At 40.9% G+C, this 19,194-nt stretch overlaps 1 protein-coding gene across 1 annotated transcript in view; it reads right to left on the bottom strand.

The window, feature by feature from the left end:
- The window catches only part of CUBN (cubilin), a 301,694-nt gene that overhangs the window by 115,814 nt on the left and 166,686 nt on the right, over positions 1-19,194 (bottom strand). Inside the window, exons 32-36 of the mRNA XM_003257683.2 lie at positions 8,995-9,154; positions 6,846-6,959; positions 4,604-4,714; positions 3,109-3,237; positions 1,849-1,981 (exon numbers count right to left, since the gene is read on the bottom strand). Coding sequence (XP_003257731.2) covers positions 1,849-1,981; positions 3,109-3,237; positions 4,604-4,714; positions 6,846-6,959; positions 8,995-9,154 — 647 coding nt within the window. The remainder of the gene's footprint in view (positions 1-1,848; positions 1,982-3,108; positions 3,238-4,603; positions 4,715-6,845; positions 6,960-8,994; positions 9,155-19,194) is intronic.

Below are 19,194 nucleotides of genomic sequence, written 5' to 3'. Positions count from 1 at the left end.
ATAAATATCTGTTGAGTAAAAGAATAAATATATGTCTGGTAAACATAAAGTATATAGATTTCTTCCCATCCAGAACTCTGTGCTCTTAGTGAAGACAAGGACAAACCAGGCCAGGCACGGTGGCTCATGCCTGTAATCCCAGCACTTTGGGAGGCCAAGGTGGGTGAATTACTTGAGGTCGGGAGTTCGAGACCAGCTTGGCCAACATGGTGAAACTCCATCACTACTAAAAATATAAAAACTAGCCTGGCATGGTGGCATGTGCCTGTAATCCCAGCTACTCAGGAGGCTGAGGCAGGAGAATAGCTTGAACCCGGGAGGCGGACGTTTCAGTGAGCTGAGATCACTCCACTGCATTCCAGCCTGGGCAACAGAGCCAGACTGTGTCTCCAAAAAAAAAAAAAAGACAAACCAAAACCTCCTTCCTGTGAGGCAGTTTAAACTTGCATTGCCTTTCGGCACGCAGAGGGTGTCTTTGTTTTAACACAAGGCCACTTATACCCTGAAGAGGCTCTGTCTGATTGAAGGATTAGAAAAAGCAACTTGAGATGTTTGAACTTGGTCCACAAATAGGATGGTTGTCCCATATTTTTAATCAGTTCCTGATGCACAGATTAGCAAGTCTTGGAAGAAAAGTAAGACTTTTAAATAAACAGGCCAGGGTCCTCAAAACAATCCTCCTCTCTCAACAATAAGTTACTTATATTCTCTTCAAAACAGAATTAGCAATCCCAACCACAGCCTGGTAAAATGTAACATAGACTGGTAAATAACTTTTAATTCAAAACAGCAATTTAAATTCCAACATCTTATCTCTCAACATATAATAACCATCCATTATCAGTGTGACATGTCACATATACCTCTATGAGTTGATTAAAACGTGTGCTTCTTTTTTACATCTACTCTAGGAGATATTATTGTTGCTGTCTAATTTAATCTAAGACCACTCAGAATGTGATAGGATCCCACTACTAATTCTATATTTATAGTCCATTACAAAAAGTGTTCTAGTTCAATGAGAAATATGAAAGTGTTCTAAAAAATTAAGTTTAAAGTTTAAGTAAGTTTAAGTTTGGAAGTTAAAAAAACTTCCAAAACCATTCTTTTTTTTTTTTTTTTTTTTTTTCAAGATGGAGTCTCACTCTGTTGCCTAGGCTGTAGTGCAGTGGCTCAATCTCAGTTCACCACAACCTCCAACTCCCAGATTCAAGCGATTCTCCTGCCTCAGCCTCCCAAGCAGCTGGGATTACAGGTGCCCGCCACCACGCCCGGCTAATTTTTGTATTTTTAGTAGAGATGGGGTTTCACCATGTTGGCCAGGGTGGTCTTGAACTCTTGGCCTCAAGTGATCCACCCGCCTTGGCCTCCCAAAGTGCGGTATTACAGGCATGAGCCACTGCACCCAGCCCCAAAATCATTCTTCTGATAGAAAGAGAAGGAATGGTGGATTGAGGTGGGGATAAGATAAAAGCGTAAAGAATGCTTAATTGAGATGGGAGGGCCCTGCTGGAATAAACAATACTAGTGATTCCCTGGAAGAACCTTAATGTGTCTAATCCCAAAAAAAAGATAAGATTCCTGTACTCTGAACATGAACGGGCCACAGATTCATTCATTCACCAAGGACTCAAGAATGTACTTTTGAGAATGTTAGACAGGACTCAAGAACCATGGTCGAGAGAATCTTCATGCTGTTTATAACTCAAACTACGACTGAAACAGGAAATTTGGAAAAATACTTCCTAAATTTCACTTACAAGGTGAGTTGCCCATCCTATTAGCACCAGCATTTCTTTCCTACAGATTCATTAGCACTGAAACAATACACCATAAAAAAGGATTTACATAAAAGACAGCTGGAGCCGGTTGCCAGGGGAACTGATGATGTTCCAGACACATTCCACATTAGGGGGATAAACGTCTGGGTAGCCAGGGCTGTTGAAGATGCCTTCAGCCATGTAGAACGTTCCACCACAAGCTGGAAGAAAATAGAAATAAAGTATCAGAGCAAAGACTGCATCAGACACTATAAAATAAAGGAGAAAGAACGCCAGAGCCATTATCAATGTAAAAGAATAGATAGTATTTCCATCTCACATTTTAAAATATTCATGTCATATAAAATAAGGGAACGATTCTGCAAACTGAAGACCAACGGCCATGCAGTGTGGTGGATTAGAAGGAATTTCTGCAATGTCTTTTCTCAAAGCCTTTTCTCCCTGTGAATGGTAACTTTGAAGAATAAAAGACTGGTTTACCATCCTACAGCCACTTGGCTTTTGTGACCAGGATTCTATTCAACCTGGTCACAGGTCACAACCAGGTTGGCCTAGAACCCAAAGCAGTATGCTTGCTTTTCCCTCTCAGTAGAGCACCGAAATGCACACACCAATCTTCTAGGTGTTCTGTAGCTTTTAACCACTAAAAACAAGGAAGATGGCAGTGACCAACAGCACTCTCTGGGCTAAGAGGCTAAGAAACCCAGTCCTGCGCAGCTCCTCGTTCCTCTCCTTCCCAGGTTGGAGCTGCCTTAACAAACAAGCCAGAAAGAGCACCAGGGTGAGCACAGTGGCTCACGCCTGTAATCCCACCACTTTGGGAGGCCGAGGCTGGTGGATCATGAGGTCAGGAGTTCAAGACCAGTCTGGCCAACATAGTGAAACCTCATCTCTACTAAAAATACAAAAATTAGCCAGGTGTGGTGGCGGGTGCCTGTAATCCCAGCTACTCAGGAGGCTGAGGCAGGAGAATTGCTTGAATCGGGCAGGTGGAGTTGCAGTGAGCCAAGACCATGCTATTGCACTCCAGCCTGGGTGACTGAGTGAGACTTCATCTCAAAAAAAACAAAAGAACACCAAGTCATCTGAGAGCATGGGGTGTAGCTGAAAAGACAGCTACATTTCCAACCAATCCTCCACACTTCCAGAGTTCATTATTGCTAGAATTGACAACACGTTCACTTAATTGGGAAGAAGGTAAGATTTGGCCCAGAGGTGATCTCAGGAAACTAGCTCCCAACTACGAAGGTCAGAGTCCCCAGTAACAAACCAAAAATTTCTACCACATCCCTGTTAACCTCTAGAGCCAGGTGCTAAGGTTTCTTACCCGACACTGATGCAGTGACTGTAGCGTGGAAACCCCCAGCACTCATGCTAGAATCAGAGATGAACCTCAGCATCAGGGCGCTGCTGAAGGATGTGATAGGATGGGGTATGTCGGTGCCACAGTAACGGCCTAAATAATGAAGATAACGACAAGGAGAATGAATGACAACATGGCACAGGCCGCTATTTCTAGGAAACACATCTTTACTAGAATTACAAGAGACCAAAACAAAGGGAAGAAATTGCCACTAGGAGAACCACTTCATTCAGGGTCAGTGTTTGAGACAATACCTGATGATTTAAAATAAACTATATATAGGAGCTATATATAGGAGAGGTGACCAAGAACAATGGGACCAGAGGAAAAACTTAGATGACCAAGGGACACATGTACCTAAAGCAAAAATCTCTGGCCCAGTTGGACCCGTACAAATAGATGCACTAATATTCAATATGTTGTAGCACAGAAAAGTGTGGATGCTGGAGCCAGGCTACCTGGATTCAGCCCCTGGCTCTCCCATTTGCTAGCTGTGTGATCCTAGACAAGTTACTTAAGTGCTTGGTGCCTCAGTTGAAAAAAGGGGCATACTGAAAATAATGAAACCTATCTCATAAGGTTACAAGGATTGACTTACTATTTATAACATATTGAGAATAGTACTCAGCCCAAGGTATTGCTATGTATCAGCTTGTTAAATAATATACCCTTATCCTTAGTTAAATGCTTACTAACAAAGACCTCAGGCAATGCTGTGAGAGGTACGCAGACGGTGTGGAGAGTTCATTGATGGCTCACTATTGTCTCAGACACTGTCCTGGGCACTGGGAATTAGGCAACAGGCACAACAGTCTCCTCTCTGACAGACCTTGTCTTCTAGTGCAGGAAGAGAAGTTTTTACAACAAAATTCAAAAGTTAGGAAGTTTATGGAGAAAGCTTAAATGGCCTGATGTGCTGTTTTTTGTTCTTTGTTTTTTTTTTTTTTGCCTGAGAGTATTTCAGCAACTAGATAGTGGCACCCTTTAATTTTATTGGGATGTCTAACAAAGCAAATGGCAGATTTTTAATGGAATTAATTAATTAATTAACTAATTAAGTGCTTTTTTTTTTGCTTCCACTAAGGACAAGGCTGAAAGAAACATGCTCCATTTGAATGTAAGAACTTGGTCAAATATTAACGAGAAATTTCTGACAGAATGCTATGTAATACTGGGATGGGCTGCATTCCACTATTCTTTAAAGCAGCTGCAATTTTTAAATGTTTTAAAACATATACACAAACTACTCACGCGTTTGAATATATTAATAAACAGGCTGAGTTCCCTGAACCCCACATTCCAGCCTGCTTTCTTACCCTCTAATCATCTTTACTTGTCTTAGGCTGCTCTTTCTATTTATTGGAAACATTCTAACCTAGAATGGCAGCCTATAAATATGCAGATCTATAAATAAAGCACAGCCAAGACCACAGATGTAGATGAGTGAGCACTGAGGTACCTCGGAGGGGCGCGTCTTCGTGGCCGCCGTCCAAAATTTCTACAAAGTCATGTGCACACGTTGTGCTTCTTTCAAGTTCAAAGTGGGTAAAAGAGAGGGTGATATGATTTACTGGAAGAAAAAAGAGAAGATTGTCTCATAAAGCGCCGGCAAATAAAACATACAGGGAGATGGGGCAAGACGGGGAGGTGCAGATGGTTAATGAGTATAAAAAATAGAAGGAATGAGTAAGACCTGTTTGATAGCACAACAGGGTAATTGTAGTTGATAATAACTTATTGTACATTTAAAAATAATTAAAAGAGTATAATTGGATTATTTGTAACACAAAGGATAAATGCTTGAAGGGATGGACACCCCATTTCCATGATGGGATTATTTCACATTGCACGCCTATATCAAAACATCTCATGTACCCCATAAATATATACATCTACTACGTACCCACAAAAATTAAAAATAAAATTTTTTTACAAAATAAAATTAAAATTAAAAAACATACAGGAAGATAAATTTTACTTCTGGTAATTTCATGTAAGGGTTCTCCAGCAGAGAAGTAATGAATGAGGCGGATTTGCACATGGTTGAAGGGATAAAGCAAGGAAAGGGGACAACTTCTATGCTAGATGGTTTCCTTTGAAGAGTAACAGAATAGATGCTTTCGAAAGTGCCTGTGGCATCTGAAACACTGGTAGTGGTAAATAAGAAGACTCCTGGGTAGATTCATTCCAGGCACTATAAGGGAAAATCTTGTTGGAAAATGCCGTCTTTCCAGTTTTTATATCACCATTGCTGTGTTCCTCGCAGAAGCATTTTTCTCAATAGACTCATTTCCTTAAATTCGGATTCTTTGCATGTGCTTGTAAATAAGGCATTCTTTTCTCCCTGGCACTCACATTTTAGCTCACTCAGTTTTATTTTCAGGCTACAGCTAGTGCCCTAAGGTTCAGAGACATTTATCAAGAAAGTTTTGAATTACTCGCAGAACAGCAAGCGCCTGGATACATTTTCCTTTTGTTGTTCTTCAAGCTCCCTAATCTTCAGAATAGAATCTTTTCCTATTGCTGTTCTTGAACCAGTGAGATCTTTCATCTAAATGCTTTACAACTCATTAGAAAATAATCCTCAAGCACAAACTGCTCCGTTCAAGGGAGGGGGCTTCTTTATCTACAGCTCGGTTTCTGGCTGGCTGGCAACTTTCTTTGGGGCTCCACCTCCCCGTTCAAATTGGCTAAGGATGACATCATCGGCCTCCACATCTTATGCATGTCAATAAAGATACTAGCAATTTGTTAACTCCTGACATCCCAAGGGAAAGTGCTAGAGAATATTTAAGCCAAACTCTTCATTTTGCAGATTACTTTTTCATGGCCTGATTAGCTTAAGTGACTTCCCTATTTTCACACGGGCGATTAATTACTGTGCAGAGTGAAGAACTTAAAGCTTTTCCTACATTATGCCTGAAACTGTATTTTCCTGCAAACCTCAAAGGAGGGCAGGGCTCCTCTGAAACAGGATTCAGAAGGGCCCCAGCATCACCCGCTTTGCAGCCATTCTGTCATGTCCTTGAGGGGCATTTCCTGATGTTCTCTGTAAGATAAGGACAGAAATCCTTACCATCGGACTGTTACCAGGTCAGAAAATAAGATTCTAGGGTTCCAAAAAAGAAAATAAAGTAAGCGTTTATTCAATGTTTCTTCTAGGCCTGTGCTGGAATAGTACCTTGCAAGACAGCCCAGGTTTTATGAATGTTTGCTTTGAGGGATAGGTGCGTGCATTGCATTCTGGTCCGTGAGTCACTGTTTCTCCAGTCTGTGGCTGTTCTTCATTTGTTCACTCAGCAACTGTCTTGAGCATCAGCTATACTCAAGGCACACATGTCAAAAACTATTTAACGATTATTTTGGTTTACCCCCAATCTCATATGCCTGCATATGCCTGTTAATACAGCAAGGTTGTAGGTGTGTTGTGTTGTTGTGTGTGTGTGTGTGTGTGTTTTAACCTTTCCTAGGCCTTGAAATGAAAAAAAAATGTTTTTAAATTTAGAAGCAACTGTAAAAATGACTTCCCTATCAGATTAGGAAATGCTTGTTCTTGTGCACATCAGGAATTGGGACTTGCAAAAGATGAAGAGGAAGGCCATCGATTGTTCGCACTGAGATAAGAAGGTTACTCATAGACTGACCTTCCCACAGACACCTTCTCTCCTGTGTCCCTTTTCTTTTTTATTTTTGTTACTTACATGGAGGTTGCGCTTGAATGATCCAGCTGCAGTTCTGATTGTTTGGATAATTGGCAGGGAACCGTGGAGAGGAAACAGTATCAAATAAGCTGGTGAGGATGTGGCCTCCGCAGGCTGGGGAACACACAAACACACATACATGTCATATGCTTTTCATTTCTACTGACCATACAAAACAATTATTTGATGAATAAAACCATCAATGATTTTTCTTCTTATTTCTAAAATGCGTGCCAAGAAAGTTCTCTGTAAGGAGAGCTGTACATAAACCATGAGAAAACAGAAGCACAGTTTATATTTTTAACAATTATTCTTCAACTACAGGAAGTAGGAAATGGCAAAAAGCAACAGATTAAATGGCTATGAATTGCCTAAGTCATTCAAACAAAATTCTTGCATGGATTCGTTTACACTGCCCACTCATAAATCATAGGTATAGGGATAATCCGCTTATAAATGATGTCTTCTTTTCAGGAAAATAAATACTCAATTGAACAAGGCTTCATAAGGATGACTGCAGATTATCAGAGAAGAGTAAAATTCTATGTGAGTCCTGAAGAGGGAGAGGCGGTCACCGCTGGAGGGCATAAGAGGAGTCTCACCAAGGAGGAGGCCGAGGTAAACTAGGACTTGGAGGGTGACAAAAGGGAGGCCAGGGAGGGGACCGCCTGAGCAGACACAGAGGAGCATGTATACAGGCTCAGCTGGAGCATGGGGTGCCCAAGGGATGTGGGTGACTGATGCTGGAGAGAGGTCAGGGTGGGTTCTGGGGCCCTTGGTTAACATCTGCAGGAGCTTGAGCTTCATTCTCCAGGCCAGGTGGAGATGGGACAGACACTGAGCATTCCAATGGCATGATCAGAGCAGGGCTTTTACAGGTGACTTTGGAGAGAGATGGGGTAAGGGTAGGTGACTTTGAGGAGGTTGTTATAGTCCAGATGAAAGCTAGCAGGGACTTTTTACTATGAAGCAACATACAAGTGAATAATAACATGCAAAAGAACTATCAGGAAACTAGTTTTTCTTTAAAATCAACAAGAATATAGTCTGTCTTGCTCCAAAGTCTAAAGGTCTGTGGTGCCTATTTGGGAGACCTTGATCCAGGCACTGTCCCTATCCAGAGCTCTTTACTACAGAATATAAGTGAGTTGACTAAGATAGACATAATGACTACACAGACTAAATATATTTGTAGTGAATATTCTGAATCATCTGAATACAAGTCATCTCTGACCATGGGATAAGGGGTTCATCTCTTAGAACGAGCAGATGAAAGGCAATGGGTAAAAAGGTCTTGGAAGAGTGGTGATTTAAGAACAAAAACAATGGCCAGGTGTAGTGGCTCATGCCTGTAATTCTAGCACTTTGGGAGGCTAAGACAGGAGAATCACTTGAGGCCAGGAGTTTGAGACCAGCCCGGGCAACAGAGCAAGAACCCATCTCTAAAAAAAAAAAAAAAAAAAAGCCAGGCATGGGGGTGCACCTATAGTCCCAGCTACTCAGGAGGCTGAGGTGGGAGGACTGCCTGAGCCTGGGAGGTCAAGGCTTCAGTGAGCCATGAATGCACCACTGCACTCCAGCCTGGGTAACAGAGAGAGACCCTATGGAAAGAAAGGGAAGGGGAGGGAAAGAGAAGGGAGGGAAAGGAAGGGGAGGAGAGGAAAAGGAAGAAGAGGGGAGGAGGGGAGGAAGGGAGGGAACAAAGAAAGAAAAATAAATGGAAAACAACAGTGACTTCTCAGTTGGACAATGGCAGGATTCAGAAATGAGGGAAACCACTGCTTCCGGGGGCTGGAATCTGATTACATTACAAGCAAGTCTTGTAATTGATGGCAGTGTATCCCATTCTAGTGTAAAGCTTTGGGTAGTGCTAGATCAGTGAATTTGGATAAAAACTTTTCTATACTGTTTCTAGTCTTAAAAGCACTTTTAAACTTGTTAGAGATGCAGGTCCAAAGGAAGTCAGAAAAGAAGTTTACAAGCATCAGGAGTTGGGAAAATTGTAAGTCACAGTTCTTTTCTATTTAATGTTTTACATGTTAAGTAGAAGGCTGTCATCCATTTCTGAGCACAGGTCTCATTTCACTGTTGCACCAAACAGAGCACTGAAGATTTCTCTTGTGCTTGGGAAGATCCACAGGGTACTTGCCTTGCCTGAATTGAGCTTGGAAGCCTCTGTTCTGTCTGGAAAGGCCAGACTGAAATCTCAAGAAGAGGTTGTTTCCTGAGGAGACAATGGGGTTAGCCAGCTGCTCCCTTCCACACGTCTTGGCAAGGCGGGGCATTGTGGAGCTTAAGCCATCGTATGCCTACAAGAAAGGTGACAGGGCAAACAGTGGTTCAGATTCACACCTAGAAGGCCTGTATTCCATGAACTGCCTGCACGCTGATGTGCTAGTGGAAAATCACACGTTTGCTGGATCTAGAGAAACTGGCTTTATTTTCTTGTCTTGTCTCACAGCTGTAACAAGTCTTTGGTCATTTCTAGGGATGCTGACGTGAATTTCGGCAGGAGTTCCTCTGTCAGAGCCACTATTAGATCTCTTGATATCTTCATAAATGCCATCCCTTCCACACTCCCCTTCCTCCCCAACCCCAGTGTAGTCACCTCACAGGCCATGCCCACAACATGTGCTGGAAATGTGTAATGCAAGAATAGACACATGAGAAAACAGATGAGAAATAATGATGAGTGATGAGCATTTGTTGTCAGAATCCCGACATTTGTTGGATCTGTTTGTTCTTCATAGAGTTCGTGATAGGGTAATGCTCAAGAGAAGAGAAATGGCAGAATTCTTTTCAAACGATAGGGGTGATATGAGGCTGATTTAGAAAACTACCTCTGTCTCTTTTTGGCCGTGAGTGGTGGCTCACGCCTATAATCCCAGCACTTTGGAAGGCTGAGGCGGGTGGATCACCTGAGGTCAGGAGTTCAAGACCAGCCTGGCCAACATGGTGAGACCCCATCTCTAATAAAAAAATACACAAATTAGCCAGGTGTGGTGGTGTGCACCTGCAGTCAAAGCTACTCAGGAGGCTGAGGCAGGAGCCTTGAACCCGGGAGGCGGAGGTTGCAGTGAGCCGAGATTGCACCAGTACACTCCAGTCTGGGCAACAGAGAGTGAGATTCCTTCTCAAAAAAAAAAAAAGGAAAAGAAAATTACCTCTCTCTTTTTAACTATTGGTCTCTGTCTTGCCTATTGCCATGCTGGGACCTTGCTGACCCTCCACGCAGGTAATGAAATGGAATCTACATCACATATACCTGAAATCTCTGTATTGATTTGTAAAAATTGAAGCTTACTAATTTGCTTGGAACTCAGTGTCTAGATGAATTTTTGAATACTCTTATGTGTAAATCAGGGGGAAACGAGTTCCTTTGCTTGGATGATTAATAATAACTCCCATTCATTAGGTGCTTACTATGTGCCAGGAACTGGATTCAGCCCTTCACATACACTGACCCATTTTATCCTCCCAAATTGCTTTCCATTTTTAAGAACGGGACAACAGACGCACAGAGAGCCTAAGTAATAGGCCCAAGTCACACAATTTCTAAGAGGGAGCAGGTCACGTTGAATCAGGCCACTAGATTCCAGAGTCCAGAATTGAAACCCTTTCCTCTTGTTCAGTGCAAGGTATCAACGGAGCAGGATGCATGCATCAACCTACCAGCCATCAGAATGGGACGAAAAGTATGAAGGTAAAATATGGCTGTTTCATTCAAAACAAATTGCCACTTATATTTCATAAGAAAATCTTAGGAAAAAAACAGAAAGTTCAGAGATTCAATGTAAGGAAGGTACTCGTGAGTGACTTTAAAAATCTGGTGATGATTATAATCAGTGTTCTGTTTAGTACACAGGTATGATTCTGCATGTTCTCTTTAGCCACAGGTATGAATGGCAGGATATTCTCAGTTTGGCTTATACAAGCCCATGAATCAAATATCAATGGGATTTTTAACTTTCTGAGGAGCTAAAACTTTTATAATAATAAGTTTAAAACAAATGTGCGTCTGTTCTGGAGCAGCAAATCTTTTTTATTATTTAATGTTCAAAATTTAAATATATATATCTAGCTATATATATATATCCAATAAATGAAACCTGATGACTGATTTTCATTCAACAAAGATTGATTAAAAACTAAATTCCATTTTTTTAACAAATTCAAATTATAATTTCCAATCTAGTATGAATGCTTCCTTTGAACACATTGAACACTGTAAACAGTAGACAAAATGACATTTAAACCATCACTACGAAACCTCTTACTACATTCACACTTGAGTCTACTCTCAAATATCACCACCATTGGTTTAATTCAAGTCTTTATTATCTCTATACTTGGTTTTATGCTGTCCTAAGGTTATAGATACAGCATCCTAAGCTTTTAGTAATATTCTATTAATACTGTCTTAGTTTTAATATCAAAGGATAATGAATACCTTCTTAGAACATCTGTGGTTACAGAGTATGGAGAATATACCAATTGAATCTTAAGGCAAAGACTATTTACTTCTCTCAAGATAATTTATTCATTTATTTGTTTAGAATAGCATTTTTTAATTTTTATAAAAGTTTAATATTCAATTTTATGAATATATATAGTTTATATTTATTTTTCATTTTGGTTTTAACTGATGCATGATAAATGAACATATGTATGAGGTATAGTGTGATGTTTCAATACACATATACATTGTGTAATTACCAAATCATGGTATTTAGCACGTCCATCAATTCAAACATTTATCATTTTTTTGTGGTGAGACCATTAAGAATCCTCTCTTCTAGTTACTTTTAACACACTATAATATTTATAAACCATAATATTGTTTACTGTGGGTGCCCTACTGTGTTATAGAACATCAGAACTTATTCCTCTTACCTAACTGTAATTGTGTACCCTTTGACAAATATCTCCCCATAATTTCCTCCCCACTACCGTCCCCAGCCTCTGGTAACCAGTATTCTACTCTGTACTTCTGCGAGATCAGCATTTTTACACTCCACAAATGAGTGAGATCATGCAACATTTCTCTTTCTGTGCCTGGCTTATTTCCATTAACATAAAGTCCTTCAGGCTCATCCATGATGCCACAAATAACAGGACTGTATTCATTTCTATAGCTAAGTACTATCCCATTGTTTATATATATCACATTTTAAAAATCCATTCATCCATTGATAAGTCTTTTTGTCTTCAAAAGAAGACATACAAATGACCCACAGGTAAATGAAAAAATGCTTCACATCACTAATCACCAGTGAAATCTGAATCAAAGCCACAGTGAAATACTCTTTATCCCAATTAGAAAATAACAAGGGCTGGTGTGGATGTGGGGAAAAGGGAACCTTTACACACTATTGATGGGAATGTAAATTGATACAGCCATTATGAAAAACAGTATGGAGGTTTCTCAAAAAATCAAAAATAGAGCCGACAGTCTCACTCCTGGGATAAACAGACAAAGGAAATTAAATAAGTATGTTGAATATATCTGCATTTCCTTATTAACTGAAGCACTAGTCACAATAGCCAAAATGTGGAATCAACCTAAGTGTCTAGCATTTCTTAATTTTTTAAACTAGTGGAACAATGGGTTCTATGGTGTTTATAGACTTCTCCTTGTCAAAAAAAAAAAAAAAAAAGAAAGAAAAAACTCTAAGATTTTGCAAGTCCATGGACTCACAAAACAAGACTCTTCTGGTTTTAAAAAAATTTTCTCTGAAATTCAAAGGTCCAAGGAATAAGTACATATTGTTTCTTCCCTTTCAAAGTCTTTGTTTTCAGTCTGAGTGGTTGGAATCCTCTCAAGGGACAAGAGGAAATAAGGGGAACAAAAGTAAACTAAAACATTAAGGCTGAAATCTTCAGAAAATCACCCGAATGACCCATTTCCTTGGGGATCCTTTGAAAGGGGCACATCTAGAAGCTTAACAGACTTCCCAGCTATTTCCCCTGCCCCCAACCCCTGAGGTCCTGGAATTACAAGACCTCTGCTAAAATTCATCTGGCTGAAGTAATACTTCACAAGGAATGGATCAAGAATGGAAGGTTTTCTCGAGACCAGCCTGGCCAACATGACAAAACCCTGTCTCTACTAAAAATACAAAAAAAAAAAAAAAAAAATTAGCCAGGCATAGTGGTGGGCGCCTGTAATCCCAGCTACTCAGGAGGTTGAGGCATGAGATTTGCTTCAACCCAGAAGGCAGAGGTTGCAGTGAGCCATGATTGCACCACTGCAGTCCATCGTGGGTGACAGAGTGAGACTCCATCTCAAAAAAAAGAAGGTTTCCATGTGTCCTGGAATTGAAATTATATACCAATGACACCCCAAATGTGATGAGCGTGTTATAATTTTACAAGCTCCATCACAAACATCCTAACCTATGTGATTTTCTATAAAAAAAAAAGACAGGGAGGCAAGTGTGTAAGCTATTAAACTACTGTCTCATTCAATGTAAGCTAGTAAGTCATCCAAGTTCACATCACTAGTGAGTGGTAGAGTCTTCTCTCTCCAAATTCTAGATTTACCATGTTACTTCTCTTTAAAATGCTCATGACACACCTCAGTCTGCTTCTTTGTGATACCATAGAATACCTGAGGCCAAGTGATTTATAAAGAGCAGAAATTTATTTCTCACAGTTCTGAAGGCTGAGAGGTCCAAGAACAAGATGCCAGCAAGTTAGAGCCGGGTCTCTCTGCTTCAAGATGGTACCTTGAATGGTGCATCCTCTTGGGGGGAAGGAACATCATGTCGCCAAGTGGCGGAAGCACAGAAGAGAGAGAACCCACTCTCGCAAGCCCTTTTTATAGCAACATTAATCCATTCATGACGGCGAGGCTTTCAGTACCTGAACACCTCCCAAAGGCCATATCTCCTGATGCTGCGGTATTGGGCTTTAAGCTTCCAGCACATGAACTTCGGAGGGGACACATTCAAACCGTAGCAGGATAGTTATTAATTTTATGTACCTAATTGTCATTTTATGAAATTTTAAAACCTCAGGCTATCAAGGAGGGAGAATATTTTCAACAGAGTTTGAAATATAAATTATTTTATGTGAGTGTTTTTAACACTTATAATATCAAATCAATATTCTCAGGCTTAGTGCGGTGGTTCATGCCTGTAATCTCAGCACTTTGGGAAGCTGAGGTGGGCAGATCACCTGAAGTCGGGAGTTCAAGACCAGCCTGACCAACACGGGGAAGCTCCATCTCTACTAAAAATACAAAATTAGCCAGGTGTGGTGGCGCATGCCTGTAATCCCAGCTACTCGGTGGCTGAGGCAGGAGAATCGCTTGAACCTGGGAGGCGGAGGTTGTGGTGAGCTGAGATAGTGCCATTGTACTCCAGCCTGGGCAACAAGAGCGAAACTCCTTCTCAAAAAAAAAAAAACTCACTTTTAACGTTTTAATTTATAAAATTCCACAAGAAAAGCACTTCAAAGAAGAAAACATGAGAAATCTTGTTCCCATTCATTTACAATTCTAAAGTCATAAAAATTATCAATATGAATTTCCCCTTAACTCCCATTTAGTTCCCAAGGCAAAGCTAGCAAATGATATTACTTTTGGATACACATATATTAATATAACATATAATTCTTACTTAAGTCTACTGCCAAGAGTTTGCTAGGCCTCAGCATTGATTTTCCAATCTTTACTCAAGTGGTAAAAGTCAGGGCAATATACAAACAAATAAAACTTTGTACATCTCAACTAATTCATTTCTAGATGATAGTAATAAAATAAAAATTTGAAGTTGAAACCACAAAATAAAAAGTGGCCACTGTCCCCAGGAGAATTCCAACTACAGAAGCTCTTAAAACAGAGGCAGATCTAGTGGAGTGGTCATTTAATTTCTACAGAAAAGTTGACCAGTCTTTTTGTAAAATATCCAGAATTTTATAAAACGTCAAGATACTAACACACAAATTCAAAATACTTATCAGGCCAGGTGCAGTGGTTCACGCCTGTAATCCCAGCACTTTGGGAGGCTGAGGCAGGTGGATCACCTGAGGTCAGAAGTTTGAGACCAGTCTGGCCAGCATGGTGAAACCCCATCTCTACTAAAAATACAAAAATTAGCTGGGCGTAGTGACGTGTGCCTGTAATCCCAGCTACCCTGGAGGCTGAGGCACGAGAATTGCTTGAACCCGGTAGGTGGAGGCTACAGTGAGTGGAGATGGTGCCACTGCACTCCAGCCTGGGTGACAGAACAAGACTCCATCTCAAAACAAAACAAACAGAAAACCCCCACAAAAACAAAAAGCTTAACTTTATTATACAAAAATAGGAGACTTTCTAAAAAGTACAGAACCTAGCACATAACAGGCAATAAATGTTTGATGAACAAATGAGTAAATGAATATGTATGACAGTTGCTCGTCTCTAAAAATTGAGGACTAGGGCTGAGCAAAACCCTGAGTTAAGAAAAAGCTGTCCTTGCCCTCATGGATTCAATGGTATAAACACATAGTAGACACAATTGTGGGTAAGAGGCTACACACAGGGGGAAGGAGGTCAGCTCAGCTGCTTTCTGGGCAGGCTTCCTATATGCCAGGTCTGAAGGAGAATAAAGGGGCCCAACCACGGGGCACAGCCAATGTCATGCACTCCACTTCCGGGGGCCCTTCACCAACAGGGTGAGAGAAGGCAGAGGCAGAAGGTGGGCAGACGATATCAGACCCATCCCCAAGGCCCAGAGTATTCTGAACACGTGATATATTATGGTGCTATCAAGTCCCCTCCACATCCTCAGCTCTAGCCAGAAGTGAGAACTAAGCCAAACATTAATGAAATTTCTTTTAATTATTATTATAATTATTATTTTTGTAGTCAGGGTCTTACCCTGTCACCCAGGCTGGCATACAGTGGTGTGATAGCTCACTGCAGCCTTGACCTCCTGGGCTCAAGGGATCCTCCCATCTCAGCCTCCCAAATAGCTGGGACTACAGGTGTGCACCACCATGCTTGGCTAATTTTTAAATGTTTTGCAGAGAAGGGATTTTGCTGTGTTGCCTAGTGTGGTCTGGAACTCCTGGCTCAAGCGATCCTCCCACCTCAGCCTCCCAAAGTGCTGGGATTATAGGCATGAGCCATAGCGCCTGGCCTTAATTTTCATACTTGATGCTTCAATACCTTGAGGAGATTTGAATAAATGTCCATCATTTCTAAAGTTAACATGTGTTCAACTTTGTCACATGTCAAGTGACACAGGAGGAAAACCATTCAAGTGAGAGACGAACATCCCTTCCTGGTGGCATTTCTAGTTCTGGAGGCCTGTGATCAGAGTTCTAAAGAATGGTAACGTGGGAAAATAAAGAAGCCAAGCAAAGGGAACTTTTTACTTCTCATACATGCCTTTGCCGTATAAATAAGCATTAGTTAAAAGTATGTTGCATTATTTAAAAATTGGTGGCAGGATTCCTTTCAGAGGGAAAAGCAATCTCTCTCTCTTCTCTTTTTTTTTTTTTTTTTTTTTTGAGATGGAGTATTGCTCTGTCACCCAGGCTGAAGTGCAGTGGTGCAATCTCAGCTCACTGCAAGCTCTGCCTCCCAGGTTCACGCCATTCTCCTGCCTCAGCCTCCCAAGTAGCTGGGACTACAGGCTCCCGTCACCATACCCGGCTATTTTTTTTTATTTTTAGTAGAGACGGGGTTTCACTGTGTTAGCCAGGATGGTCTCGATCTCCTGACCTTGTGATCCGCCCGCCTCGGCCTCCCAAAGTGCTGGGATTACAGGCGTGAGCCACGGCGCCTGGCCGGAAAAGCAATCTTTATTGAGGAAAATATCTTCATAGGCTCTCAGAACATGAGTATAGTAGGGGAGGTGTTATTTTGTGTTGTTGGGGACAAGTTGCCCCCCTCTCTTTGCTTCCTCATCTGTTGCTGAGTTTCTTAATCTGCAAAATTGGATTAATATGAATATATAGCTCATACTGTTCATAAGAACAAGTTAAAAGATATAAATACTTAGGAGAGTGGCTGGCATGTAGTAAGCATGTGATAGATGTTAGCCTCTACTATTAAAGTGAGACAAAGTGGGAGCTAAATGGCTGTGTAAGAAATGAAGTAGGGAATTAGAAAGCTATGGAAGCAAAAAAGAAAAGAGAACCAAGGGGTCGGGGGGTTGTCCAGAAATATGGGTAGGTAGGAGTGGGAGAGATAAGAGATGAAAATTTTCCAACTGGAGATTGTAGGGGTGGGGGGTGGTAGGCAACTTCTGATCCAGCTCTCAGTGATCCCCACGTCCTGGTATTCATGCCTCTGTGTAATCTCCTCCCTGGGGTATGGGATAGACCTCGTGATTTGTTCTAATTAACAGAATACAATGGAAGTGATAGTCTGTCACCTCCACAATGAGGTGAGAAAAGATGGTTCCTTCCCTCTTGCTAGTACTTTCTGTCTTGTTGGACTCTCTCTCTCGTCCTCTCTATTGCTTGCCCTGGTGAGCAAGGTGCCGTGTGCTGAGATACTCTGTGGAGAGGCCTGTGTGGCAGGGAGTCAAGGGAGGCCTCAGCCAACAGCCTGCAAGGAACTGAACCCTGTGTACATTCATGTGAGTGAGCCACGAAGCACGCAGGTGAGTGGCACCTGGCTTCCTGACCCACGGAAACTGAAAGGTTGTGGTCTTAAGCCGGCAAGTTCTGGGGTAAGTCTGCGGGTGTGGAATGAAGAAGAGTTGAGGAAAGAATGAACAAAGGCTTCCGAAGAATGAGGCTGTCCAGGGCTGCATTCAAGTCACATGCTGTACTGCTCTTTGCAGTAACCACGTCAGAGACCTCATCTAAAAATGAGGGTAGGTGATCTCCCCTTGCTGCCAAGATCAAATGACACAATGTGTTAAAAGTTTTGTGGAAACTATGATTACAAGTATGAAGGTAAGTTTTTCTTATTTCATTACAGAAATTCTCATATATACATTTCTTTCTTTCTTTTTTTGAGACAGAGTCTTGGTCTTGCTCTGTCACCCAGGTTGGAGTGCAGTGGTGCAATCTCAGCTCACTGCAACCTCCACCTTCCAGGTTCAAGTGATTCTCCTGCCTCGGCCTCCCGAGTAGCTGGGATTACAGGTGCACGCCACCACACCCAGCTGATTTTTTGTATTTTTAGTAGAGGCGGGGTTTCTCCATGTTGGCCAGGCTGTTTTCAAACTCCTGACCTCAAGCAATCCATCTGCCTCAGCCTCCCAAAGTGCTGGCATTACAGGCATGAGCCACTGTGCCCGGCCTCATATATAAATTTCTAATGAAATTTAACAACATGCAGAAAACTTAAAAACTAGCAATTGCACTTCTGCAGGTTTACACCAGAGAAAGTCTTAGGTGGTTACATACAGATATTGCTACAAGAATATTCGATACAAAAAGTTGCTAAGGAAAAATATTGCAAGCAACTTAAATGTTCATTAACAGGAGAATGGGCAAATGACTTGTGGTGCATATATAAAATGGAATGTGTAGTGACTAAAAGAATGCGTTAGATCTGTATGTGTCACAATGTAGAAAATGTGAAAAACAGAATAATGAGTGAATAGAGCAAGTCAAAGAAGGATATGTAGCATGAGACATGATGTACATAAAGACTTAAAATATGCAAAATAATATTTCATAGTGTGTACAGATATACACGTATAATGAAAAAACTATAAAAACCTTCATGGGAATCATAAACCAGAAATCTCATTAGCAGTTTCCTCTGGGATGGGGAACAGGGCATGGGATCAATGGTAGGAGCACGTGGGACTTCACCTGTGTCTTGAACAGTTCATTTTTGTTTGGGAGAAAACAAAAGAACTTGAAGCAAATGTGGCAAAATATGAAGATTTGGCCAGTCTGGACAGGGAGAAGTTTTTGTACGTTATATACTTTGTATGCATTATATGGTCCGTATTTCTCTACATCCTTAAAATATTTCATAGTAGAGTGTTCAATAAAGAAAAGAAAAGCTATATAAAGGAAATAACAGGAAATGTACCAAGATTCACATATAAAGATACTCCTCATAGCATTGTTATAACAAGAAAAGAAAAAACCCATTAATAATCCAAAAGGTTAATAATAAACCTGTGGCTAACTGAATTACAGCACGTCCATTTCATTGACTAGCCAAAGAAACTATTTAAGAAAATTTCAAATAATATGAAGTGAAAAAGGCAGGATATAAAATTGTATATATTATCTTAACTATGCATGTTTGTGTGTACATGAGTGTGTGTATATATTTGTATGTGTGTGTTTGTTAGGGAAATAAACCAAAATTTCAATAGTTTGTATCTATATTGTAATACTAAGGATGGCATTAATTTGTTATTTCTTCTTTTCTGTATTCTAC

Source organism: Nomascus leucogenys, chromosome 9, assembly GCF_006542625.1.
Source record: "Nomascus leucogenys isolate Asia chromosome 9, Asia_NLE_v1, whole genome shotgun sequence".
Taxonomy (NCBI): domain Eukaryota; kingdom Metazoa; phylum Chordata; class Mammalia; order Primates; family Hylobatidae; genus Nomascus; species Nomascus leucogenys.
Note: the sequence above shows the minus strand (reverse complement) of the source record. Positions and strands in the feature narration are given on the sequence as shown.